This window comes from Mastigoproctus giganteus, chromosome 10 (assembly GCF_048544385.1).
Source record: "Mastigoproctus giganteus isolate SK-2022 chromosome 10, ASM4854438v1, whole genome shotgun sequence".
Classification (NCBI taxonomy): domain Eukaryota; kingdom Metazoa; phylum Arthropoda; class Arachnida; order Uropygi; family Thelyphonidae; genus Mastigoproctus; species Mastigoproctus giganteus.
In genome coordinates this window covers 70,102,773-70,130,095 of record NC_143584.1, presented here as the reverse complement: position 1 = coordinate 70,130,095, position 27,323 = coordinate 70,102,773, and the positions used below count along the sequence as shown (strand labels likewise).

At 36.2% G+C, this 27,323-nt stretch overlaps 1 protein-coding gene across 1 annotated transcript in view; it reads right to left on the bottom strand.

Annotated features, from left to right (window-relative positions):
* Window positions 1–27,323, bottom strand: part of kis (chromodomain helicase DNA binding protein kismet) — a 1,089,809-nt gene that overhangs the window by 791,046 nt on the left and 271,440 nt on the right. Inside the window, 1 exon segment of the mRNA XM_090383876.1 lies at window positions 12,811–12,938. Within this exon segment, the coding sequence (XP_090240002.1) occupies window positions 12,811–12,938 (128 nt within the window).

The following is a 27,323-nucleotide window of genomic DNA, read 5'->3' as shown; positions in this document are numbered from 1 at the left end:
GTGTCATCCACGCTTTTTTATTAGACTTCCAGTCAACATTCAAAAGATTCAACTTTATGCCCTTGAAACAACGAGGATTTTGTGGTTTTCCTATAACAAGAGGTTGTTCAAAGTCTCCCAGCATATTTGTACACAATAGTACAGTCAAGCGTTCCTTAGAAATTTTTCCGCCCTGGCACTTTTCGTTTTTTAGACTCATTGTTTTTTCAAGAAGAGCTTTAAAAAACAACCCTGTTACGTCACAGTTGTAAATATCCTTAGCTTCAAAATCACGACATAACTCTTCCAATTTGACGGTCCACTCTGTTACAACCCCAGTATCAACAGATCCACCTTCACCACTTACGGTTTTCCAAGAAATTTTATGCCGAGTTTTGAACTTGTCTAGCCATCCCACAGAAGCTTTGAACTCATTTACTCCCATAGATTTTGCAACCCCCAAAGCCTTTTCCCTAATAATAGGCCCATTAATGGGAATTTTTTTAGCACGTGCGCGACAAAACCACTCGTACATAACATTGTCAATTTGAAGTCCAACAGTTTTCGGGAATGATTTTTGAACCTGATCATTTCCGTGTTGCTAAAAGTGTTTGAGTAGTTCATTTTTTTCCTTTAGGATGTCGCTTACCTGCCTGCGTCTTCCCGATTTTGAATTTTGCAGCGAGATTGCGAACACTACTTTTTTGCCGATCATATGCATTAATGAGTTCGACTTTGTATCTTTTAAAGTTAAATGTTTACGAGAAGACATTGTGCACTTCACACGACACTGAACAAAACTGAAAACTGAAACTCAAAAGACGAAAGGCCGACCAAATTCACCCCGCCCCCTGCACACACCAAATTCATCAGAAGTTTTACACGTGCCTTAAAAATTCTTGAAAAAGGGTTTACAACCGCGACGTAAACCTTGATAAAATTCAGAGAATCGGAAATAGAAAATAGATTGAGGCAATATGTGGAAGAAAAGTTACTAGAAAAAGGGCCGTGAGCTCTCCCGCAGTCCGTTATGGGGAGATCAAATTAAGTGCTAATCTAAACGAAACAGTGCAGATTGCCTGTCCGCGTCCGTTACAGAGAAAGTCCGCTATACAGAAGCTGAAAACACGTTAAAACCAATGGAGGTGAGTTGGGGAATTTGAAAATGTCCGTTAACGAGAGGTGTCCGTTAGGAGAAGTTTCACTGTATATAGTGCTGACTTTAAAGGTGATGAAAGTGTTATAGTAAGAAATCTTTTGAGTTTGTGTGCAAATGCTTAAATGTATTTTCTTTTAAGAGATTTAACTAAAGTTACTAAACCCTTTCAAAATGGATAAGTTTTTAAAAATAAATCAAAACAACCATGATGAGGCAAAAATGATGGGTTAACACTACCTTTGCAGTCGTCTGATTTAGACCTAGATGGTTCAAATGCAAAAAATTAAAAAGTATGCATTTCAATCCTCTTAAGAATATGATTATTTTTTAATGGATAAAAGTAGTGGAACTGTAATTTGCTTATTATGTTAGACGTGTTTGGCTGGCTATCGGAAGTCAAATTGTAAAAGACATTATCAAACATGCCATAGGAACTTTCATGAAGCTTTTCCAAATTTAGTGATATTAGAAAAGCTAAGCTTCAAGAATAAAAAAAGATACTTGAAAGACAGAAAAATATTTTAAATTTAGGTCAAGCTAATAGTAGTAAAGTGTTAACGAATGAAGTTTCATTTATTTTATTAAATATAATCGCAAATAATTCATTGCCTTAAACTATTGGAGAAATAATAAAAAATTGTGCAGTGTCATCATTAGAAGTACTTGCTAGCATCTTACCAGAAAAACAAAAAGCTATCTTGATTAGCTCAGCCAAAAATATTTCTTTGCGTAATGATACAGTTTCAAACCAAGTTCATAAAATGGCAGATGTAATATTCAATGAAATATTAGGTAGAATTGAAAGTTGTGTCACTGGCACTTGATGAGTCGACTGTTCATCCAGTTTCTTGCGGCGACCGACTGTCAGTCGCCGCAAGAAAATTGGATGACATGCAACCTGATGCACAAGTCCTATTTTCTAATGAGTTGACTGATGTTTCAGGCATATCACAAATCATGTGCCTTGTTCATTTGATTCAACATGATGGCAGCTGTGAAGATTTTTTGGCTATTTTGCTGCTTACTGGTCATACAACTGGGAAAGATGTATGACTTATGAAATTCCTCACAGCGCACAAAATCGATATGAGTAAACTTGTATCAATTGTTTCCGATGGTGCACCTTCCATGATAGGTAAAAACAAAGGCCTTATTGCTTATCTTAATAGAGATGAAAGGATACCTAATTTTGTGCATTATCACTGTTTGATTCATACTGAGGCCTTATGTTCACGAATGAAAGATCAAAAGAAATTATACGATGTCTTGAAGCCATTGTTAAGGTTATCAGCCATTTTATTGCTAAATCCCTAAATAAGCAACTTCTAAAAATATTTTTGGAAGATCTTCAAAGCAACACATTCTGATCTTATTACCCATACAGAGGTTCATTGGCTCAGTCGTGGAAAGGCACACTCCAGAATTTTGGAGTGTATTTGAAGAACTAAAAGCTTTTCTAATAGAAAGCAATAAAGAAAATCTTTTAAATTAAATTTTTAAGTTCATTAAGATTACACTTTCATTCATGGCTGACATCTTCCGCCATTTAAATGAGTTAAATTTGAAGTTACAGGAAAATTATAAATTTCTGGTAGTTTTATATGAGGAGATTATTGCATTTAAATAAAAAACTTCAAGTGTTTCAGAATAAAGTTTTAAAAGGAAATTGGCTTCATTTTCCTACTCTTAAAAAATGTCTGAGGAAAACTGCTGGGGAGTGCCCAATGTTTGTAATGAATGTAAGCAAAGACCTTAGTGACCAATTCCAAGAAAGATTTGAAAACTTGAAAGAGCACCTCACAAAATTTGAATTAATGATAAATTACAGAAATTTTGAAATCATTTAACTTGGAACAAATTTGCAATAAAAATGAAGTAGCAGCTGCTGCATTAGAACTTGTTGATATGCAGCCATCTTTAGCTTTGAAATCTCTTTTCCAACAGAAAACTATTTTAAAACTTTGGGGTTCTTCCAGTGCAAAAAATTTCCTTTATTACAAAGAGAAGTGTTCAAAGTACTTTCTATGTTTGGATCAACATACACATGTGAAAGTGTTTTTTCATTAATAAAGAATATCAAAAACAAAAAAAAAGGACCAGATTGTTGACATCACATGTGGAAGAAAATTTGCTATTATCTCTTCATAATGGAGAAATTAATTTCAAAGGTTTGGCATTATCTCTTCAAAGTCAAGGTTCACACTATGGTAAATACTGCATCCAAATTTTTTAATTGAGAAATATAATTCTTGTATACACAATACAGCTAAAAATTACTTTAAAAATGCATTTTTAATCTTTAAGCAAAAAAATTTTATATTTTAATATGTGGTGCTTGCACGTATCGTAAGCTGCAAAATTTTGCTAGCTTAAAGCAAAAAGGTTAAGAACCCCTGTCATTGACGCTACAGTTCCTGCTGAATATTTTTCTATAGTTATTTCCTTGAGCAATGTCTTTCTGAAATGGATTTCAAATTTCATCTTTTTTTCCAAACCAGTCAACATCCATTCACTGTCTTAGGGAAAAAATCTTTTGTGCACAGGGATATAAATAATAAAATTACTTAAAACAACTAACTGAACCGAAACTGAAAGTACAAAAATAACTAAAAATAAACTAACAATAAGTCAATTAGGACAAAATAAAATACACTAAAAAAACAAAATAAAAATATAAAGATAAAAGCACAAAGAGTAAAATAAATTAAAATCACAACCATGAGAAGCTCTCAAGGTTCTTACGGTTGTGATTTCAGGGTACTTCTTTTGTTCTTGGAGTACTGACTTTGTCATATTTCTTCCTTTCAGAGCTGCATTCTTTCCAGATGGTTGCTTTTGACCAGTGATTTCCTTTATTTTCTCAATAGTGGCTCCTGCTAAGCATACTCCAACAACAACATCTTCCTGAAAATTGAAAGGGTCACTTGTCTTCCCCATGACCGGATCAACTGAGAAACCCCAGGAGGTGAATTATACCTTTGTGCAAGGCAATTGGTCAGGCCACGCCTTGAGTACTAACAGGTTAACAGCCCTGCCAGGTAGAAGGAGGAGCAATACCACTCTGTGACCAAGCACTGGGAGGTTAGTAATTAATATATATATACACAAAAGGAAAAGAAAAGGTTGCCTTCCTTCTTAATCTAGTAAAGTTTATTTCTTTACTCTAGATTAGTTAATTGAGTGTTAATGAATACTCTAAATAAGGAAATGATTTTTATTTCAAGAAAGAGTGCTAATTCAGAGCAAAATAACTTGATCACAGAATCTTTTGGCATCTGGGGCCTGGGATGATGAGTGGGTCACATCAGTAACATTTCAGGACCAGCAATGTGACTAACCTGAACCTCCCAAAATGCAGTAGAGCAGATGTTATTCAAAGATGGAAGATCACAATGTGTGTGTGTGTTGTTTCTGCTAATTCACAGAAGGTAATCAGTGCCCCATACATGTTGTCTAAGAAAATCATAACAAGACATGTCCACAGGAATATTTTCAGGCATTTCAACCATATGTAGGGAGCTGCTAGCCTTGGATTCAGTCATACAGCTGCTGTATATTAGCCCAATATTCCACTCATCCATATGAAATAGTGTTTGGAGCGGTGTCATTCCAGATATTCAGTGAATTTAAAATGATAGCTATGGAGCATTAAATTCTCGTGTGTGTTGACCATGCATTTTGATGCAGGAGGTCTAATGGTATGGAGCTATTTCAGTAGGTTGGGTAGTGCTTGAAACGATGAATTCCACAACATACAGTCGGTCCTTGTATAACACGTGTTAACACTACACGAATTCAATCATACACGATTTATAAATAGGGGAACGTTATCTCATATAACACGAACCGAATTCGCTTATGCACGATTCGCCTTTGTGTTTACAAGAAATGGCAGTCGAACGAGGAATCACCCCAATTGAACGCAACACGATAGGAATGAAGAAGATTCTGAAAATGTATTTATGTGTTTATATCAGTGAAGGAGAAACACATTTCACCATAATAACGTAAAAACCAACACAATTCCAGCTATCGATATAATCGCAAATGCAATTAGATCGAGTTTACTACCAGTTTATAACAGATTCCACTAGCAGAAACGCAACTGGAAATTGTTTTTATTGTTTTATGGTAGTAACCCCCAGAAATGTGCTTTAGTAAAATGTGAGGTGTTAATAGTGTATCTAGGCCTTTACGGTGTTGTTTATTCAGTTGCTACAGGCGCGCAGCTTTGTTTATGTGTATCAAGCGTGCCTCCTCGTTTTGTAATTGTGCTTCATTCCCTAAAAATTAGTAAAATACTTAAATGGTGTGAAAAGGAAGCGTCCTGGCGAAGACACTGCAGATTCAGAGAGAAAAAAAAAAGAAGCAATATTGATAAACAGAGGCGGACTGGATCAAAATTTCTTACCCAGGAAAATTTATAGTGGCCTCATACTATGGTTTATGGCCAAAATCACACCGGCCTCCGGCCCACCATGGTTTCCCCCGTACGGCTTATGGCCAGTCCGCCTCTGTCGATAGAGAAAAAATATGAAATTGTGAAACGCTTTGAGCGAAATGAAAGACCGTGTGATATTGCATGTGCTACGGACCTAAATGAGGCAACGCTGAGAATTACAAAGAATGCAGAGAAAATAAAAACAACTTCCATAGCAGGAAAAACCCAAAGTGTAATTAAAATCCATTAGATTAAGACACAAGGAATTGGAAGAGATGGAACGGCTGTCATCTGTTTGGATAGAAAATCAAACAAAAAACAAGTTTGCTTACGATAGAAGCAAAAGCATTAGCAATATTTTATTACGACTTACGTATTATAAAATACATAAGTATTTTTTTATGACTATTTTATTTGATATAATAATTTTTTTACGAATAAAATACGTATTTTATTCGTAAAAAAGACTTTTTAGTATTAAAAAATACTAAAAATACTTTATTATAACATAATAAATAATAATAAATATTTTTTATTATTTATTATATTATAATAAAAATTAAAAAATATTATATTTTTATTACGTATTTTAATCGTTATAAAATACGTAAGTATTTTATAACGATTAAAATTACCCGATTATTTATTGTGTTTGGTAATGTTTTGGTTCCAAATGTGTGTTCAATCTTGGGTGGTCGGCACCTAACCCTACTTTTCCCATAGGGCCTGTTGTTTATATTGCACGATTTTGCATTGCACGAGGGTTTCTAGGAATGCAACTATCGTGCTATACGAGGAAAGACTGTACTTGGATGTTCTTGGCAATTATGTGTTACCTACATTGTGGGCGAAATATCAAAACAGCCCCAGTTAGTCAGTACAGCAACACTCCATATTACACAGCAAAGAACAGACAAAAATCATTTGTGAATAATGACAAAGAAATTAATCATAAAGATGGACTGTGTGGGTCACAGAGCATGCACATGAATCCAAAGGAACATCTGGGGAAAAAAAATGGGAGTGCCAAATTAAGTGAAGCCAAATAACCTCACAAAACAGATCTGGCAACTCATTTACAGAAGGATTGTAGATGGATTTTGGCTGACACCAAACAGAAGCTTATTTTTCCATATTGGCCAAAAGTGACCATACTAAGTATTCATTATGGTTTTGAATTAAAAGGTCTTCTAGCAGCTACTTCTGTATGTCTCAATACTTCTGGCCGTACATATTTGATTTGTAATGCATAAATTTAATATTTTGAATGGTAAATGTAATTCACACACATATTTAAGTATCTGATAGCCAATGAAGCAGCGAATGAATGGAAATGAGAACCAAGACCTTGGTAGGATACTTTGATATCAAGAACCGGGACCTTGGTAAGATACTTTGCCTTACACTGGCAAGGTGTCTTACCACATTCCAGAAGTGTAAGTCACTATTCTTTTCTTTTTGTAATTCCATAACTTTCATATCTGCTTGTCTATACTTGCATAAATCCAGAAGAGAAGCAAGTGAAATATCAAGCACCTGAAATAAGTTATGTACACAAAGGCCATAAAAATATAAAATGAAATATTTTATGTTCACAATTTTAGACTTCTCACTAAAAAATATTAAAACCTCCTCTTGAAATCTTTTTTTGATCCAGATAAATTATACCACAATGCTTGGATTAATAATACTGAATTCTATTAGTTTCATATTACTTTTTTCATTGCTAAACTATGTACTTATGTATTTTGTAAAATAATTTTGACAATCAAACTTGAAAAGTTACTTGTTGACAGTCAACAAGTAACTTTAATAAGAATCTTGTGCTTAACTGAACTTTCTGTTATCACATGATAAAAGTCCTCTTGAATCACTTGATATAAAAGTCCTCTTTATGGAATAAACTTTTTGCATTACTTAATCTAACATATGAGAAATTATAGAATTCTTAAAATACCGTGATTGTTAGACTAAATTCCAAATAGCAAATGCTTAATGTATGGTATTCACCTTATACAACCTGCAATAGTTATTAGGGTGAATCGATGGCTAAATTTTGGGTTGAATAATTTAAATTAATAAATTGAAAAGCAAGATAAAATTAATTTAATTTGACGGAATTTAAAATAAGCGCAAGGAGGAAGAAACTCCTTGCGCTTATTTCCAAAAAAACCTCTAATACACATGCATACTCTCACTATAACAGTTTTAGAACAGGACAATCTAGCACCGAGCTCATAATACATGCCCATAACCACATCTCCCTAGTTGATTCCGCCATTACTATAGTTAAACTAAAAACCAGCTACAAAATTCTCCAATATGAGGCTCTCATTATTGAATGGTTCTGTCACCACTCTAAACTTAATATCATAAATGCAAAACTTCCCTTCAATCTTTCCCCAGTCTGGAATCTCTCACATTTGAGATTCCCACGTGTTGCAAAGAGCATCATGGGAGTATAGATATTTATTTTAAATACAGCACGTGCTCACTCTCTACTCAACTTTGCCAACTGAAGACGTTTTTAACTAAACGACTTTAACTAAACTAACATCGTTATGACTATTGGCCTTATCAGTTTTATATTACTCAGAGTTTTTTAATTAATTATCCTTCATGACAACCAGGGATGGAGTTGTGTACTTCTGCCTCCTTGAGCTTATTTTAAATTCCGTCGAATTAAATTAATTTTATCTCGCTTTTTAATTTATTAATTTAAATTATTCAACCCAAAATTTAGCTATCAATTCACCCTAATAACTATTGCAGATTGTATAAGGTGAGTACCGTACATTAAGCATTTGCTATTTGGAATTTAATCTAGCATTTCACTATTACTTAATAATTACTGTATCATACAGTAAAAGTGATATGCCCATTTCATTTGGAGATAAAATCTTGTACCATAAAATTAAAAATATATAGGGAAAAAAAAAAAAAAAAAAAAAACAGGAACTAAGCAATGAACACAACTGATAAAACCAGCTGGTTTTGTTTAAGAATGAAGAGTAATCCTTGACAACTTATAGAATGGCCATCAAATATCAAATCTCTTCATGAGTTCACCTCATGATCTCTTGTATTAACAAAGTGAGATCAGAAATGTGGATTAGTCACTGGCATTCTTTAATATGTCAGTACATATAGTAATAAATAAAATAATTGTTAAATCTCTAATTTAAAAACATAATAATAAACAATTCAAGTGAAAATTTATTATCAAATAAATACTGTACAAACATTGTCCAAATGTAATCCTCCAACCATACAAATGAAAAACAACAGACTACTTAACTGTGCTTCACTCACTCATATGACATTGTACAAAAACATTACGGGAATCCTGCTGTCTCGAAACTTTATTATACATGTTGGACAGACAACTTAGGTGATCGAGACCTGCTAATACAGCAGTCCCCCGTTATAATGCGGTTTGATTTAGGCTGATTCGCTATAACGCTGTTCTTATATTATAACCCATATCTGACTATAACGCTGTCACAGATCACTATAACGCTCTTTTACAGATTGCATTTTTCGCATATTTAATGAAATCGTTTCATTTGATGGAGTCGATAACTTTAAAATGAATAGCAAAACAGCATTAAAACGTTTCCCATGCCAACTTGAGAAATTTTCTCGCACCCTAATTTAATTGCAGTACAGTGACTTGTTACATAGTTCCGAGATCAACATTTTAAAAAATGATCAAGTATATTGCTTGCAATATTTGCTTGATTGATTTGATTGATTTGGTAGTTGTTGGCGCATCGGCTTCTGTGGCCATATTGCACCTCTCAAGGTTTTTGCAGTACTTTGATCCAAGCCCGAGGCGGGAATCGAACCCGCGACCTTTGGGTTGCCGGGCAGGTACTTTACCCACTCGGCTAGCCCGGTCGGCTGCAATATTTGCATTATTTGCATTATATGCATTTATCCGGTCTAGTCATCACTCAGTACAGTATTAGACATTGTGCTTAATGGACAGTTTACTTGAACATTGTATTGTAATTAATGCAACCAATGCAGTTACATTTTCGAAGAGTTAATAATGGCTGATAAGAATGAAAAAGCAACTGGGCGCAGTACAAAGACTATAAATGTAAGAAAAACACTGAATTTGAAAATTAAATTATACGTTTTGAAGCGAATCAATTAAGGTCAACGACAAGCGGATGTGTGCCATAATTTAGGACTTGCAAGTTTAACTGTAAGAACAGTTATAAAAAAATAAATAATTAATTTTAGCAGCGGGAAATATAGCTGTCCCACTGCAAGCAACTAGGACTAGGCCGGCTATTAGGATTGAAATGGAAAGACTAACTAATTTTATTGAAGTTAATATCCAATGCAGAATTCAATTAAGTTAAATATTATTAAAAAAAAAAAAAAAAAAAAAAAAAAGAGAGAGAGAGAGAGAGAGAGAGAGAGATTAGCCAATATGATGATCTGAAGAAAAACGAAAAGAGAGAGAGATTAGCCAATATGATGATCTGAAGAAAAACAAAGAGAGAGAGAGAGAGATTAGCCAATATGATGATCTGAAGAAAAAAAAAAAGAGAGAGATTAGCCAATATGATGATCTGAAGGGAAAAAAAAAAAAAAAAAAAAAAAAATGTGGAACAATTTAAAACTAGTAAGGGCTGGTTGAATAGATTTAAAATCCAGGGAGAAGCCACAAGTGCAGAAGGGGCCGAAACTTTCAAAAAGGAACTTGTTAAAATTATTGAAGAGGGGCATTATGTGTTATACTTCTCGACAAATTTTTAACATAGATGAAGCAGGATTTTTGTGGAAACTAAAGGATTTTTGTTGCCTAAAAGATGTTTCATATTGAAAGAAGTAAAAAACATGCCAGGTTTGAAAGCGGTGAAAGATCGGTTGACTTTATTATTGGGTGGTAATGCTGCGGGGGATTTAAAATTAATACCCATTTTAGTTTATTTGGAAGAGGGCCAGAGTTCAACCCAAAATCGACACATTTTTCGTGATTAAATTCATCAATTAAATTAAATCAATTAAAATCATGATTTTAATTAGAATTTTAAGTTTAATTTTGATACGTAAGTAGTTAACACATAATTATATATGTATTGTAATGCAGAATATTTTATATGTACAAATATTTGAATGTTAAATATTTTGACCGACATTTGTACATCTTTTCACTACCGTTTATTATTGATTAGGAAATATCCTATGGCACCGACCGCAACTCACAAATACATATGTTACCTTATGGGAATGCGGAGCTCGCTTAGCGCAGATTGACTTAGCGCTCTGTTTTTCTGGAACAAATTATCAGCGTTAAGCGGGAGTCACCTGTATTCGTAAAATCAGACAGGTGCTATACTATTGTGATTTTCTCTTGTAGAGAATCTGAGTCCTCATTTTGAATTTAAATCAGTGTTTTGAAATTTGATCAAATCAAAAATAAAAATAGAATACTAAATATAATAAATGAGATCTTAAGATTATATTTTTAAGTCAGGAAATCTCTTACCTGAGATCTTTTCCAGGAAAAACTCCATCCAAGTAAGATGTAATCAGAATAGAAGGAAATTGTTTCATCAAAGACCTGTTTAAAGGAAGGGAAAAACCTTGCAACAAGACAAAGGAATAAAAATAAGCTTTTACCCTAAATCCATGCAAAGCAAATAATTGAGAGTGCAATGGGAGAAGATTATCCAAAGCTTGATGGGGGCTTTTCACCCTCTTGTCGACCATTCAGGACCTCTACTAACGGGGTAGTCACGCACACGATAAAACTTTCATATTCTTTCCTCTAAATGGCCTTTAAGTTGTTCTGAAACCCTAGATTTTCAAATTCCCAGACTATTAGTAAAATACGAGGGAGCGTGAAACGTGGTGGGGGGGGATGAGTAGGCGAAAGGAGGAGAAGCAGGATAGAGGGAAACTCCATCCTGCTTCTCCTCCTTTCGCCTACTCATCCCCCCCCCCACCACGTTTTTGAAATATGACAATGGAATATGCCAGGGCTATATATACAGCCTTCGACAGGTGCTCACTTCTCCTTTGAAGATGGTATAGACGAAAAACCCCCATCAAGCTTCGGGTAATCTTCTCCCATTATACTCTCAATTATTCGCTATGCATGAAATTAGGGTAAAAGCTTATTTTTTATTTCTTTGTCTTGTTGCAGGGTTTTTCCCTTCATTGAAACAATTTCCTTCTATCCTGATTGTTACATCTTATGTGGATGCAGTTATTCCTGGAAAATATCTCAAGTAAGAGATTTCCTGACAAAATATAATTTATGATCTCATTTGTTATATTTAGTATTCTATTTTTATTTTTGATTTGGTTAAATTTCAAAACATTGATTTAAATTCAAAATGAGGACTCAGATTCTCTACAAGAGAAAATCACAATAGTATAGCATCTGTCCAATTTTAAGAATATTAGTGGGTCTTGATCACATAAGTTATCTGTCCAACACTCATATGAAGTGTGAGAAAAATATAAAGTGGAATTACTATAATATAGAAATGAGATTGTTGGAACGGGGTAGGGGATAGTTCCAGATATGTCATTCAGCCATTAAAATTGTATATTAATGGTACTGTTGATAAAAAAGGTATTCAGGTAATCCTGCAAAATATTGTGAAATTTAAAAAAATTTACTAGTCCTTAGAAAATTTCATGTCATACTAGATGTGCCCTATTAAGCAAAGCATCAAATTATTAATGGAATCTTTAATATCTTTATAATATATGCTTGGAAAGATACAGGAAATGCTTAACATTAACTCAGAAAAAAGGCATACAACTCATATTTTAAGAGCTCATCAGCAATGGGACTTCAAAGCATCATGATTAATCATGCTTGAATGCATGTTTCTAACAATAATATCCTGCAGATCTGCTATGTGATGAAATATTTCTGTTTTCCTATTCAAAAAATAGGGGAAATGTCAGAAATCTGGTAACACAGTCTCTTACACAATTTAATAATTATGTGAGTTTTCTACATTGAGCAACCTATGTAAGACACTAAAATTGTATACAGCTTTCTTTACATTTGTTGAAGTAATTCTTACACAATGAAATTCTCTCTCTGTTTTTTTTTTTTTTTATTTACAGATAAAAACTACATTGCTAAAATATTGCATATTATTTATCTACATTGCATGTTATTTATCTATAATTACATTACAGATAAAAAACATATCAAATAAATGTTAAAACTAAAATCATACATACTCACCCATTGTACCAACAAAATGTAAGCCAATTGACACCTTCAAGTTGATATTCCCTGAGCGTGTTTCCTCCTTTATATGTTGGTGAATCATCAAGCTTTTTCCATTCAGATGGCTTAGGACGTTTTTTGGACTGCATGAATTACAAATAATTATGTATTATCATTATTGGAATTGCTATTATTACATGGGTATATGAAGCTTTAAAATTTTTAAACATCGGTATATAAAGCTAGAAATTTTTAAATAAAAACATTACACAATCAAAACAAACAACAAAGATACAAAACTGTAAGGAAACAACCAGAACTATATTTAGTCTGATTACTGTACATCTTCAAAATATTTAAATATAGTACCACCAAAGTCCCGATTAACCGAGGTTCCACATTATCAAAGGCAAGAATACAGTAATCATAAAATAGTGGTCAACTGGCGGGGACTCACACCAGCTGACTGTTGAGCTATGCTGATCTTTTACATTTGTCGATTTTGTGACTTTTTACTTTCTAATTTTAAAAATTTAATTAAAAAAGATTTAAAGATTTAATAAAAAAGAAATAAAAATTTTACTTTCTAATTTTCATGTTTTTTATTTGTCATGTTTCATCTAGGTTATTAGGGTTATTGTGAGCACTATGAGTGGAAAACGGAAGCCTGTTGTGTCTTTAGATATGAAGTTGAATGTAATCAAATGCTTGGATCAAGGAAAAACAATAAAAAAAAAAAAGGTGGCTAGCAACTTAGGGATTGGTGAAGTGACTGCAGGGGGACTGGAGGAGAAACACAGCAGAAATTGAAAAATGGTGTCCACAAAGAGCATCTGTATGTGATAGTGAAAATTTGAATAGAAAAACAATGAAAATAAAGAATTTGAACAAATTTCTGAAGCACTTTTTTTGTAGGTCACACAGAAGAGAGACAAAGGAAGCCCGATTTCAGGACTGATTTTACAGACTAAGCATTTTAATTTCGTAGGCATTTTAATGAAGGAGAAGAACAATTAACACAATTAATGGTTCATTGGATTGTAAGAAAAAAAGGTTTGGAGCTAGATATCTGAACATCACTGGGGGAAAATGCAAATATGTAAAGAAATAACTGCATTTACTGCTAAATTAGCAAAAATTATTATTCAAGAATAAAATTTGCATTTGGATAAAATTTACAATTATGACAAAAAGGGCCTGAATTATAAAATGCTCCCATCCAAAACACTTGCAGCTAGAAAAGAAAAAAATCAGCTCCTGGTTATAAAAAAAACAAGGAAAGAATGACGGTACTGGCATGTTCAAATTAATCGGGGAGAGGGAATAAGCTTTAACTCTCATTGAAAACTCAAAGCACCCCTTAAGAAATGTAAATGTTTGCCTGTTAACTATGCAAATCAAAAAATGCATGGATAGATTCAGTTTGTTTAAAACATGGTTTCATGAAGAATTTGTCGCTAGCATAAAAAAAAAATTTGAACGAAAAGAAACTTCCTGATAAAGCACTTTTAATTTTAGACAATTCTCCATCCCATCCAGATGAAAGTGAACTAGTTTTTGGTTGCATCAGAGCTTGGTTTTGCCACCTGATGTGACAGCCCTTCTTCAATCTCTAGATCAGTGTTTTGGAGACTTTGAAATAATAATAAATAAATAAAATTTCATTTATTGCAACTACAGCAAGCCCATCACAGCACTAGGCTAGGGGCATAAATTCAGTACAAAGGAGACAAATATATATATACAGTATATAAAAAATACATAGGATATTCTATATATACATTAACAACGAATATGAATTATAATGATCGAAAATATATATATTGCAGAACATCACATTTGGCTTTCGGATGTAGTTACTGGGTTGCAGGCAGGCAGTTGTTTGTATTTCTCATAATTTGTTTGGAAATGAGACTCCTGTAGGCTTCAGAGTTGAGCAACCTCTTACAATCAATGTTGTGATCATTTATGAGGTGAAGGGATGCACTGGGGAACATCCTGTCCATTTGTTTTAGTCTGGAGAGTTTGGATTTGAATTGTTGTTGGTTTCTTGAGTTTTCTCTGTTGGTGGGAGCTATTATGTTGACTAGGTTTGGTGAACTGGATGAGAAGTTTTTTTTTTTTTTTTTATTTGGTAGTTGTTGGCGCATCGGCTTCTGTGGCCATATTGCACCTCCCAAGGTTTTTGCAGTACTTTGATCCAAGCCCGAGGCGGGAATCGAACCCGCGACCTTTGGGTTGCCAAGCAGGTACTTTACCCACTCGGCTAGCCCGGTCGGCTTGGATGAGAAGTAATTAACTTTGCAAGAAACATGACTCCAGACTCGTTGATCATCTGTTGCAGAGGCTTTGTTTTTAAGTTTTTATAAAGCTGTTGCCTGGATATTGTACGGGGAAAACAAAGTTTATTGTTCAGCCATCTAAGAACCCAATACTCTAGGCGCAAGGAATTTTTTTACGGTAACTTGAGGAGCACCAGACCAGATTTCTGAGGCATAGGACAGAATGGGTTGTTGTTGTTGTTCGGTTTAACGACACAAGGGCAACTAAGGCCAAATTGTGTCTCTTCATCGTTAATTGACAAAAAGCATATTTTTAGAGAGATTACATTATATGCTTCTGTACAAACCAATATGTTTTAGATATAATAAAAGTTCTTCAATATTAGCTTCATTTCCTAAGATGCGAGATAAATCAGGTGACATATTCAATTTAGAGAGAGACTGAAAAGTGTTTGACCGGATGGTTGAATGTAAGGGACAATCAACCAGGAAATGACGGACTGTAAGCTGCGTCTGACAGGATGGGCACTGTGGTGGGCTTTCACCCAATAACAGAAAGAGATGAGTGTGGTGAGTATGTCCAATTCTGAGTCTTGCCAATACAACTTCCTCTCGTCTGTTTCTTCGGAAGCCAGACAGCCACAGCTTTGGATCTTCTTTTATCTGGTAAAGTTTATTGTTAGGCTCACTTTTCCAGGTCTGTGACCATTTATTGTAGCAGGCTTTGCGTATGACAGACTTAAAATCAGAGAAAGGAACCTGAGGATGTTGTGTGAGAGAGCGGGTTGAGGATGTTTAGCGGCAAAGTCGGCACTTTCATTTCCCGGAATGCCTGCATGGCCAGGGATCCAGCAAAACCTAATTGACTGATTGGACACACTGCAAGTAAATAGCTGGGAATGAATCTGTTTCAATGTAGGGTGAGAAATGGAGGAATTCTTCCTTATGGCAGAGACAGCACTAAGAGAATCTGTGTAAATTATGGCAGATGAGATGGAAAGCTCAATTATTTTACTAAGCGCTAATTTAATGGCATATAATTCAGATGTGAAGACGCTGCAAGCAAGCGGTAGTGTGGATGAAATTGTACATAAAGGAAAAACTGCCGCAGCACCTACCATACTCTCAGTTTTTGAACCATCCGTATAAATTTTACAGGCATGGTTGTCCGTAGCATGAGCTGAATGTAACTGTCTGATGTTGCAGGAAGGTATATTTTTCCCCCACTGGAGGAAGTATGTATCTTGAGAGACAGACACATATGTCCAAGGAGCAACAGGTGTAGTTGTGTCTTGGAAGATTTCATTTAGATCGACATTCCAAGTCTGAACAAGCTCTTTGATCCTGAGAGAGGCGGGTCTATTTTCATTTGGCTTACTCTGATAGAAGACATCCCAACGAGTATTATAGAGATACTCCCAACTTGGGTGTGATGGTAGACTCTGGATCTTAGCAGCGTAGTGAAGCAGTAGTGTTTTTCTACGCAGGTGTAATGGAGGATCATGCGCTTCAATATATAGACTTTGGATCGGAGAAGTCCTGAAAGCTCCCAACACAGTCCTCAGAGCACTGTGATGGATCATATTTAGCCGTTTTAAAGTAGTGCTCCTGGCAGAGTTGTACACTGGACAACCATAATCTAGCCGTGAACGGATTAAACTTCTATAAAGATGCAGTAACGTACACCGATCAGCTCCCCATGACATAGATGATACCGAACGAAGTATATTCAACCGTTTTAAACAAGAAGTTCTCAAATAAGTGATGTGAGCTTGGAAATTTAGTTTGCGGTCTAATAGTAGTCCAAGAAATTTAACGGTATTAACGAGAGGGATTGGAGTATTGTTTATTTGTAATTCAGGTTCAGGATGGAGAGCTCGCTTCTTGCAAAAGTGAGTGACGGTGCATTTCTTTTCTGACAGTCTGTAACCGTTCCGTGAAGTCCAGGATTCTATTTTGGTTATGGCAAGTTGTAGCTGCCGTTCAATGGTATTCATACTTTGAGATTGACAGGAAATGGTAAGATCATCTGCATACATATAAGTTTGAACAGTTTTTGGGATATCTCGGGTCATGCTGCTAACTCGGATTGAAAACAGAGTTGGACTGAGTATTGATCCCTGCGGGACTCCCTCTTCCTGAATGTGAGATGTAGAGAGGACGTTTTTGTATCGGACTTGAAAAGAGCGCAATTGCAGGAAATTCTGAATTATTTCTGGCAAATGACCCCTAAGCCCCAGATGGTAAAGGTCCATAATAATACCATGCCGCCATGTAGTGTCAAATGCCTTTTCAAGATCTAAATTGACCATGACTAGATGTTGTTTCATGATAAAGGCATTTCGGATATGAGATTCGGCTTTAATGAGCACGTCTACGGTTGATCTATTTTTTCGAAAGCCATACTGGTGATCTGGAAGGAGATTCTCTGACTCCAGGATGTAAGTGAGTCTAGTATGAACCATTCTTTCGAAAATTTTTCCCATACAGCTCGTAAGAGATATTGGCCTGTAGTTTTCAACACAGGAAGGATTTTTTCCTGGTTTTGGTAAGGCGATGATGAACGAATGGCGCCATGAAGATGGATAGGTATTTTCAGAGTAGATCCGATTGTAAAAAATTAATAGGGTTCTCAAGTCTTCTCCAAGTAAATGCTTTAACATAATGTAATGAACTCCATCTGGACCTGCAGCACTATTGGAAGATCTGTTTAATGATTCTTGAAGTTCTGTTAACGTAAACGGTTGGTTGTACGGGAATGAACGGCGCGTGGAGAAGTTAATTTTATATCGTTCTGCACCTGCTTTGATTTTCTGGAAGGTGGAGGCATAGGTGGCAGAAGCTGATATTTTTGCAAATGATTCTGCAAATGCATTTGCAACTTCTTCGGGAGTAGAAATGTCTTTCCCTTTCCAATGAAGTATCGGAGAAGGCGGCCGAGCAAATTTGCCATTTAATGCCTGTATTCTTTTCCAGATCACTTGTGTGTCCGTGTCTTTGGTAATAGTGGAGGCAAAAGCAATCCATGAATCCCGTTTCGCTTTCCGCCTAACTTGTCTAGCTTTTGCTTTTAGTCTTTTAAAAGCAATTAGGTTAGTAGTGGTGGGATACTTGCGGAAATGATTCCAGGCGCGGTTTTTATCCTGTTTGGCAATTAAACAATCTGTATTCCACCAGTTATTTCTGTGTTTTCGATATGGTGTGGATTTTGGAATGGAGGCCTTAGCTGCAGTCAGAATCTGATTGGTTATGTAAGTGTTCACATCATCAATATGTTGACTTTGAACATAAAATCTGTCTAAGCGTATCTGGGCAGAATAGCCACCCCAGTTTGCCTTTTTAAACTGCCAAGTGGATTGTTGGTCAGGATTTGAAGTTACCCCTGTTTGTACCGAGCAAATAATTGGAAAGTGATCACTGTTGAAGGGATCGGTTAATACCGACCATGTCATGATTGGGAATATGGATGGTGAACAAATTGACAAGTCTATTGCGGAAGCAGATCCGGTTGCTAAGTGGATGTAGGTAGGAGATCCAGAATTTAATAAATTAAGATCATTATTATGCATGAATTACTCTATCAATTTGCCTCTTATATCCATTGTGGCCGATCCCCACAATGGATGGTGTCCATTAAAGTCACCAAAAAGACAAATTGGAGTTGGGAGTTGTGCAATCAGGTTGTCAAGTTCTGAAAGCAGAAGTGGGGCAGATGGCGGAATATAAATGGAAACGATGGTAAATGACGTACCAACTGCAAGGCGAGCTGCCACAGCTTCTAGGGTCGTTCTCAATTGGATCGGCTTGGATGGTATGTTAGCGTTAACAAGAATAGCAACTCCTCCACGTGCAGGTGATACCGAGTTCCTATCTCGTCTGTAAATGGTATAACTTGAAAATTTTGGCAAAACTTGGGGCGACAAGAATGTTTCCTGTAAGCATACACCTACGGGATTAAATTGAGCTATTAAATCTCTTATGTCATCAGAATGAGTGCTTAGTCCTCTGCAATTCCATTGTATGATCTTATTCATTATTTAGGTTTACCTGAGGGTGATTCATCTGACTGTTTTCTGTACGTGGGACATTTTTTCCGGTCCTTTTTTGAGAATGTGGGGCGTCCAGTATCCATGGTGTCCTCTGCATGGAGTTCTAGAATAGGTTCCTCATTGTCTAGCAGCTCATCTACATCCATGCATTTGGAGGGAGATTCCGTTTTTTTAGAGACTGATTCTGATTTTAATTGTTCTTTTCCAACTGGGGCTAATGGGGTATGAGTAGGAATGCTGATTGGAGTATTTGTGGCTTCGCTAGTTCTTTTTGGAGGATTATCTTTCTTTGAGGTTGAAAGCGTAGATTTGAGCCAGTTCGCCAGAGAGGTGTTAGGTGGAACTGATACATCTGTTTGAGCTGCAGTAGAAACGAAGTTCCGAGTGCGAGCTGCATAGGAACGACTACTAGGCAGGGTCGACATAACTTGTCTACGTGCCTCAGGAAAGGTGACTTTATTTTCTATTTTGTACTTTTGAATTTTCTTTCCTGTAATCCATAGCTCACATGTTTTGGAAAAAGCTGGGTGGCTTTCTTTGCAGTTGGGACAAACAGGGGTTTTGACAGAGCAATCCGCTTGAGTATGATCTTTAGAGCCGCAGATGGGACATATGGCCTCACCTCTACATGCCTGCTGCGAATGCCCGTATTTCTGGCATTTGAAGCAGCGAACGGGATTCGGGATAAATGGTCTTATACGACAATTCAAATAGCCAGCTTTAATTGAGGATGGTAAGTCTGGCGTACTGAATGTTAAGATGATTGATCTCGTTGGAGTGAGATTTCCATCTTTTTTAGTCATAATCCGTTTCACATTTGTAACTTTTTGACTACTTAGTTCTTGAAGTAGCTCTTCTTCGGAGACTGTAATTAGGTCCCACTCACTGATTACACCCTTTGATGAATTTAAGGTTCTGTGTGGAGTAATTGATACTGTGAGCCCACAAAATGATGTTGTGTTTAAGAGCCGCTGAGAATGTTTAGCGGTGGCAGTTTCAATGAGGAGATCTCCGGATTGAAGTCTTTTCACCATTTTCGGTGATCCAGTAATTGATTCCAAATATTTTTGAATCAAGAACGGTGACAATTTTCCTACAGGTTGGGAGGATAGGGAATGAATAACCAAGAAATTTGGTAATTCATCATGGCATTCAGGTTCCCTTCTAAGCCTTTTGGCTGGTTGTTGTCACAGTCATTGTCAGGAATTTCTGACCTTGAGCTTGATGGCTCTAAAAGTGGATAATTACTCGTATCCATGTTAGCTCCTTTTGGCCCTGGGGGTATATTTTTACCACCCAGATTACCGGCCCCGCCACGGGGAGGCAGGAGCAGTGCCGCTTGTGGCCAAGCGTATAGGTTAGTACAATTAGTAACATTAATTTAATTAAAGAAAAAGGTTCTTTCCTTCTTCTGAGCTCTCTTCTTAGTGCTTTTAAGAAAAAGGGCTACTTAACGAAAAAGTTTAATAATCAAGGGAGAAAACAAAAGAGAACCTAGTCGCTTAGAGAAAAACGCTTTTGAATCGCACGAGAATCGCTTGGCCACGGAAACGCTTGGCACCCGGCGCCGGACAGAATGGGAAAAATGCATCTCTGAACATGGTTAATGACTGTTTTTCTATCTTGAATCGCGGCTGTTTCTTGCTTGATCAGCCATCTTGATTTTTGAATTTTTTTTAGCAATATATACATAGTGAGAATTAAATGAAAGATTTTTGTCAAAAACAACTCCTAAGTCTTTGTGAGCAAATACGTTGGGAATTGAAACATTTGCAATTTTAATTTCTATGTGGTTTGGTTGTTTCTGTAAGGAATAAGTTATTTGAGCAGATTTGTTTGTATTTATAGTCAGATTGAGATTCTTCAGATACTTGATGATTCCGCACATCTGTAAATTCGCATCATGGCTAACCTTGGAAACGTCATCACAAGATTTGGAAATAATAAATAACTTTAAATCATTGGCATAAGCCAGCAGATTTGGATTTTCTTGTAGGAGTGGTTGTAGAGATGCTGAAAATATAACACTGGAGAGAACACCTCCTTGAGGAATGCCTGTTGCGGTTGTGACGAGAATATTATCAGTATTAGTGGGGAAGATGAGATTTCTATGATTTAGGCTGTACTGTAGATAGGATATAACCATTGTGTCAATGAGGTTTTCAGTATTTCGATGGCTTTCTTGTTATCAATGTTGTCGAAAGCACCTTTGATGTCTAAGTAAAAGACATCGCATTGTGCTTTATCCTGAAATGCAGTTCGGATGCGCAAAATGGTGTCAGCTAGGCTTGTTGTTGTGGAGCGCCCTGTAGGACCACAATGCATGTTGTCGGGTGCATGCAACTACAGGCAACGTCTCTTAAAACATCTGCTTCAAAATCTTGAAACAGGGACCAGTGTTGTTGACAATCCTAAAAAAATAAACATCAAGGACATTATTTTCTGGTTGGCAGAAGCATGGAACGATGTTAAAACATTTACTCTTATTAAATCCTGGAAAAATATTTTATGCTCCCAAAATGAAGCCAATGAGAATGAGATGGCAAATGAAGATGAAAGAGGTGAGGAAACCCTTTTTGAACTAGCCAATAACCTTTCTGTTTCTAACACTCTTATTACAGAGGATATTAAAGAGTGGATGAATTCTGATGAACTGGTAAGGACTGATGACATGATCGTAAAGCTTGTTGACTAACAAAAAGATCAGAGTGAATATGACGATGAAGAATGCACGCACACACACACACAAGGTCTAAATGCTATTGTCAGCTTTACATTATATTGGAATGAGCAGCAGACTGGAAACCAAGTTGCTGGGGATTACAGGAACAGCTGGGAGTCATAAGATAAGTAAATACATGGGCTATGTTAGAATAACTAAGAGTAAGAACAGGGGGATGTATATTTGCATGTACACCAATGCTATGAGTATAGAAAATAAATTTGATGAATTTGAAGTGCATGTCAAGACATCAAAGACCTAACTGACCCCAATTGTGCAGTCAGATATGAAGTTATATGAGCAGTTCAAATGGGCTGACAGAGCAGGTCATATAGAGTTTTGTTAATGATATATAGGAATTTTGCTAGCATAGACAAAGAGGTGCTTATCCCTTTATATAAGGAAATCGTCAGGCCACTCCTTGAGTACTGTATATGGGTCTGAAGGCCTCATTTTAGGAAGGATGTAAAGTTGTTAGAACAAGTACAGAGAAGGGCAACAAGATTGGTGAGATTAACAAATGGGTGCTCTTACGAAGAAAGGCTTAAGTTCTGGAAGTTGCAGCATCTGCAGACTAAGCAACTGCAAGGTGATCAAATTGAGGCGTATATAGCAACTAAAAAGCAAACAGCTTCCATGAAACAGAAACCCATTAAGGAATTTTTATATGATATAAGGTGTAGTGATTATGACTAAGTGTACATTTTTCTTTTCTATGACTGGTAATTTTTATACGAATACTATTTTTTTTTTTTTTTGGAAATTTTGTAATAAAACAGTTGTAAATAAAATTAAGTGTTAAAAGTGTTCATTACGTTCAATAAGTAAGTCTTACTTGAAAATAGTGTACATCATCAGGTTAATGCATTCAAATCCAGTTTATTTAATAATAATTTACCAAACCTTCCATGTTATTCAAAGTTTTGATTATCCAAGGTATCCTCGGTCCTCAGATAATCAAAAACAGTACACTTTACATAAAAGGTGTACTGCATTTTACATATCATTAAAGTCAATGAACAACTAATATGAGTTAAGAAAACAATAACAATAATTAGAATATCAATATATTAAAAATTAAACTGCAATTTCCAGCTGTAAAATAGTGAAATTAGAAAAATACAATAACAATTTAGAGGAATCTATGCAGAATCTGTTAAACCTATTGAACTTCTGATATCATTTGATCAGATGACAAGGTGCTAGAAACTGACTGATGGTAATCATGAGCAAAATCCTTACCCTTTGCAATATCACCAATATATTGATAATCATCTTCTAGTCTTTCAATAGAGGGGAAATGAATTATTAGTTTTTTTTTCATTTTTTACCTCCAATAAACTGAATATTTATACAAATGCAGGTAAGCATATAGTACAAAATTAGAATATTTATCTTCTTTTTTAGATCACCGAAGTTCAAACATGCATAAATATAAAAATCTAAACATTGAGCTGTAATAAAATATCTTTAAAATGAGATTTAATGAACAAGAATAATTGCTGCAGATATACCACTCCAGATAATGTCAATGAAAATAACAATATTAATAGTAAAAGAGGCATGCGATGCAAGAAAGCATAGAAGCTTATGTAGATTCAGCCAAAAGAAGAAGGAAAAAAAATTTTTCCCCCTTCTTTTTCCTTCATGAAGGAAACTATCAAACTTCCACAAAGACGTTTTTTTCCCTTCATGAAGGGAAAAAAAAAAATTTTTTTTCCTTCATTCCCTCTAAAAGTTTGTCTAGTTCTTCCTCAAATTTATATAAGCTATCAACCTCCACAATGACAGATGGAAGTTTGTTCCAGCAATTAACCTCCTGCTGGCTAAAGGCAAATTTCAGCACATCTATTCTACAACTGTCTTTCCTCAATCTGAATTTATGCCCCCTCGGGTTAGTAATCTGAACAAGCGGAAGAATCCCATCAGAATTCGGCATGCTCAACCTATCAAAGGCCTTATACACCTCAATCAGATCACCTTGCATGTGCTTAGTCTCCAGCTGCTGCAATTTGCAGAACTTAAGCCTTTCTTGGTAAGAGTACCCTTTTGTTCCCTTCACCAATTTTGATGCCCTTCTCTGTAAACGTTCAAGTAACTCTACATCCTTCCTAAAATGAGGCCTCCAGACCTGTATGTAGTATTCAAGGTGTGGCCTGACCACTGCCTTATCATCATCATCAGCCATTTTCAATCCACTGCAGGATGGAAGCCTCTCTAGCAACTATCCAGTTCCTTCTGTTTTGGCAATGCCACCCATTTGCTATCCATGAACCCATGATTTTCATCTGTCCATATGTTGTTGTCTTGCAGATTTTCTTCTAGCTCCTCTTGGGTACCATTTTGTTATTTTCTTAGTCCATCTATCACTGTGTCTTCGAGCTATGTATCCTGGCCAAGACTATTTAATTCTTTAGTTTTGATAAGAATGTCCTTTACTTGAGTTTGCTACCTAATCCATCTGTTTCTCTTGTTATCCAACAGTATGATTCCTAATATAATCCATTCCATTGTTTCCTGTGTAGTTTTCAGCTTCTGATGACAATTACACAGCGAATAGGCTTATGCAGTGAACAAGCTGCATGTGTCTGCCTTGATGGTACATTTGGAAGATTATTTGCAGTATCTCTCTACTGCCAGTGCAGATGGCAGTATCAAGATATACAACCATTCCTACAATATATGGGTCAAGTTCTTCACAGATCGAGAGCACGGGACATCATCGTTGCCCTGGATGCCAATGCCAAATCTAGCTATGCCCAATCTCAGATGACAAAGGAGCAGAATTTGAGGACCTGATTATAAGGCACAATCTCCACATTGCAAACACTCCAGGGCACCCTCCTCTACACTCACAAGTTCAAATGTATCTAGAGATATTACCCTCACAACCACAAGCCTCTAGACAAAAATACAGGAATGGAATATACACCCAATATGGACATCCAGCAACCATGCAGTAATGAAAACAATTCTAACAACAAACCCACCCACAAGGAGGAAGGACACCACAGACATCACAAGATACAAACGAAAACAGGCAGATTGGGAAAAATGCTCTGCAATTATTAATAACAACCTAACTGACCCCAAGGCAATTGACATTGGCATCATGTCTGCAGAGAAGTAACTGGATGTTATCACAGACATCACCATAGAAGACTGAAACATTCAATGCCCATGCAAAAGAGAATACTGCACGTTTCTTGGTGGACTGACCAACTCACTTCCACTAGGAGGCATATGAGAGCCTCCTAGTGGAAGTGAGTTGGTCACTAGGAGGCATATGAGAGCTGCCCAAAGGGAGTATCAATGAACACGTAGGAAGAGAAATCCCAGACATCAACTGCTTAAATAAAAAGTATAAAATACTGAGAAGAGAATTGTATAGGGAAATTATGCAGAGAAAAAGAAGGCATGGGAATGCCTTGTGGGACAGACAACAAGCACTGACCTTTAGGGCCTGGTTTACAGACATTACAGAAAAGATCAACCCAGGAGAAATTTTCTCAACAGTGACGACACTGACAGGATCTGACACAGTAACGTGGGAAGACTTCGTGGGAGCATTCTCAACTCCATTCTAGCCAATGACAACATGACTCAAGAAACCCCAATTCAAGCAGAACTGAGAACACACCTAATGTACAATGGACCACCAGATCACTTCACCAAAACAGAAATTGACGCTGCCATACAAACAAAATTGAGGTCGAGGTAATAAAGAAAATATGGTCAGTTGCCTCAGAAACCCTCCTTCAGTTATACAATTCATGCCTGTGAGATGGGGTTTTCCCCACCAACTGAAGAGAGCAGATGTCAAAATTCTCCTGAAAAATCCCATGAAGCCACAAACAGAACCGGAACCCTACGGCCAGATTTCCCTTCTATCAGTACTAAGCATATTACTTGAAAAAATAATGGTCACAATACTAAAACGTATAAACAACAGCAAGAATATGCCAAAGAAGTCCCAATATGAATTTACTCCGGGGAAAGGTACAGAGCAAGCAATATACCAGCTGCAATGGATACAGAAATCAACAGAGCAGAAGTACCTTCTCAGCCTCTTTGTGAATTTCAAAGGGGGCCTTTGGCACCCTTTGGTGAGAAAGGGTCCAGACGAGGTTCAGGGAGGTATACAGCCCAATGTACAAGCTGGTTACCAATTCCTAACAGATCGGTCACAATAACGGCAAATAATAACAGGATCAGCAAAAGGTTACAAGAGGGTGTCTGCAGAAGTCAATTCTGGGACCATTCTGTTGGAACATGGTTTTTGACGAATAGCTCAAACAATCATTCCCATAAATGAACCAGGTCGAGGTATTAGAGAAAATGTCCAGATGAGGTTCAGGAAAGCCGAAGTATACAGCCCAATGTACACGCTGGTTACCAGTTTCTTACTTTACCAACAGGTCGGTCACAATAATAACAGGATCAGCAAACAAGTTACAAGAGTGTGTCTGCAGGGGTCAATTCTGGGACTCTTCTGCTGGAACATGGTCTTTGACGAATGGCTGAAATAATCATTCCCATAAATGAAATTCATTGCCTAAGCTGATGACCTTGTCATCCTGGTTGTAGGGCAATCACGTGCATCCTTATAGACGACATGATGTCTCATCCGCTGTTATCTTGTGCAGAACCTCACCATCCAGTAACCTCTGTTGCAACTCCTGACAAACCTCCATGCAAACTTGTTGCTCGGAAGTGAGTAGTTTGGAATACAGTGTACACAAACATGTCAAATGCAAATGGTCATGGAGAATACCATGCGAGCCTTCATACCGCTATTTTCAATATCTCTGCCAGTTGCCTTACTGTTATTTGATCTTCTTCACTATTGCAGAAGGAGAGTTTATGGTTTCTGTGGTGACAAAAGTGATTGGATACTGCAAGTTTCTGTGATTGTATCACATGCATCTTTAATCATTCGAAACAACCTAACATCTTTGCTATATGGAAATATATATTCACCATAAGCCTGTTTTAACATTTCATACATTTCAAATGATATTTTCTTGCGACAGAAACAAAATGTCACGTCCATCATTATGTAGGGAAAACTGAACCAGCATAAACTTGACTGACTGCCAAGGTCATATCGTGTGCACAAGTTAACTGCACAGCTGATATGTGATGCAGCTTGGTTTGGTCTTAAATTCAGCAGCTCAGCTATAAATAAGCAGTACAATTCTTCATGAAAAATAATGATCATTCTTTATTGAACAGCCCTGACATATATAAAATATTTTAGTAAAATTAAAACCTTATACTAGTACTTTTATCTTCAGAACCTATTAATATATTTTTAATGCCATACTGCATACTGATTATCCCAAAAACAGAGAACCCCCTATTGTTTTCTTTCCTTTCAGTCCCAGTCGTTTATCAGGTTTAGATATGCAATGATAGGTATTTTGTTTATTATCTTTTATATATATATAATGTGATGTAAAAGTTAGGCAAAAG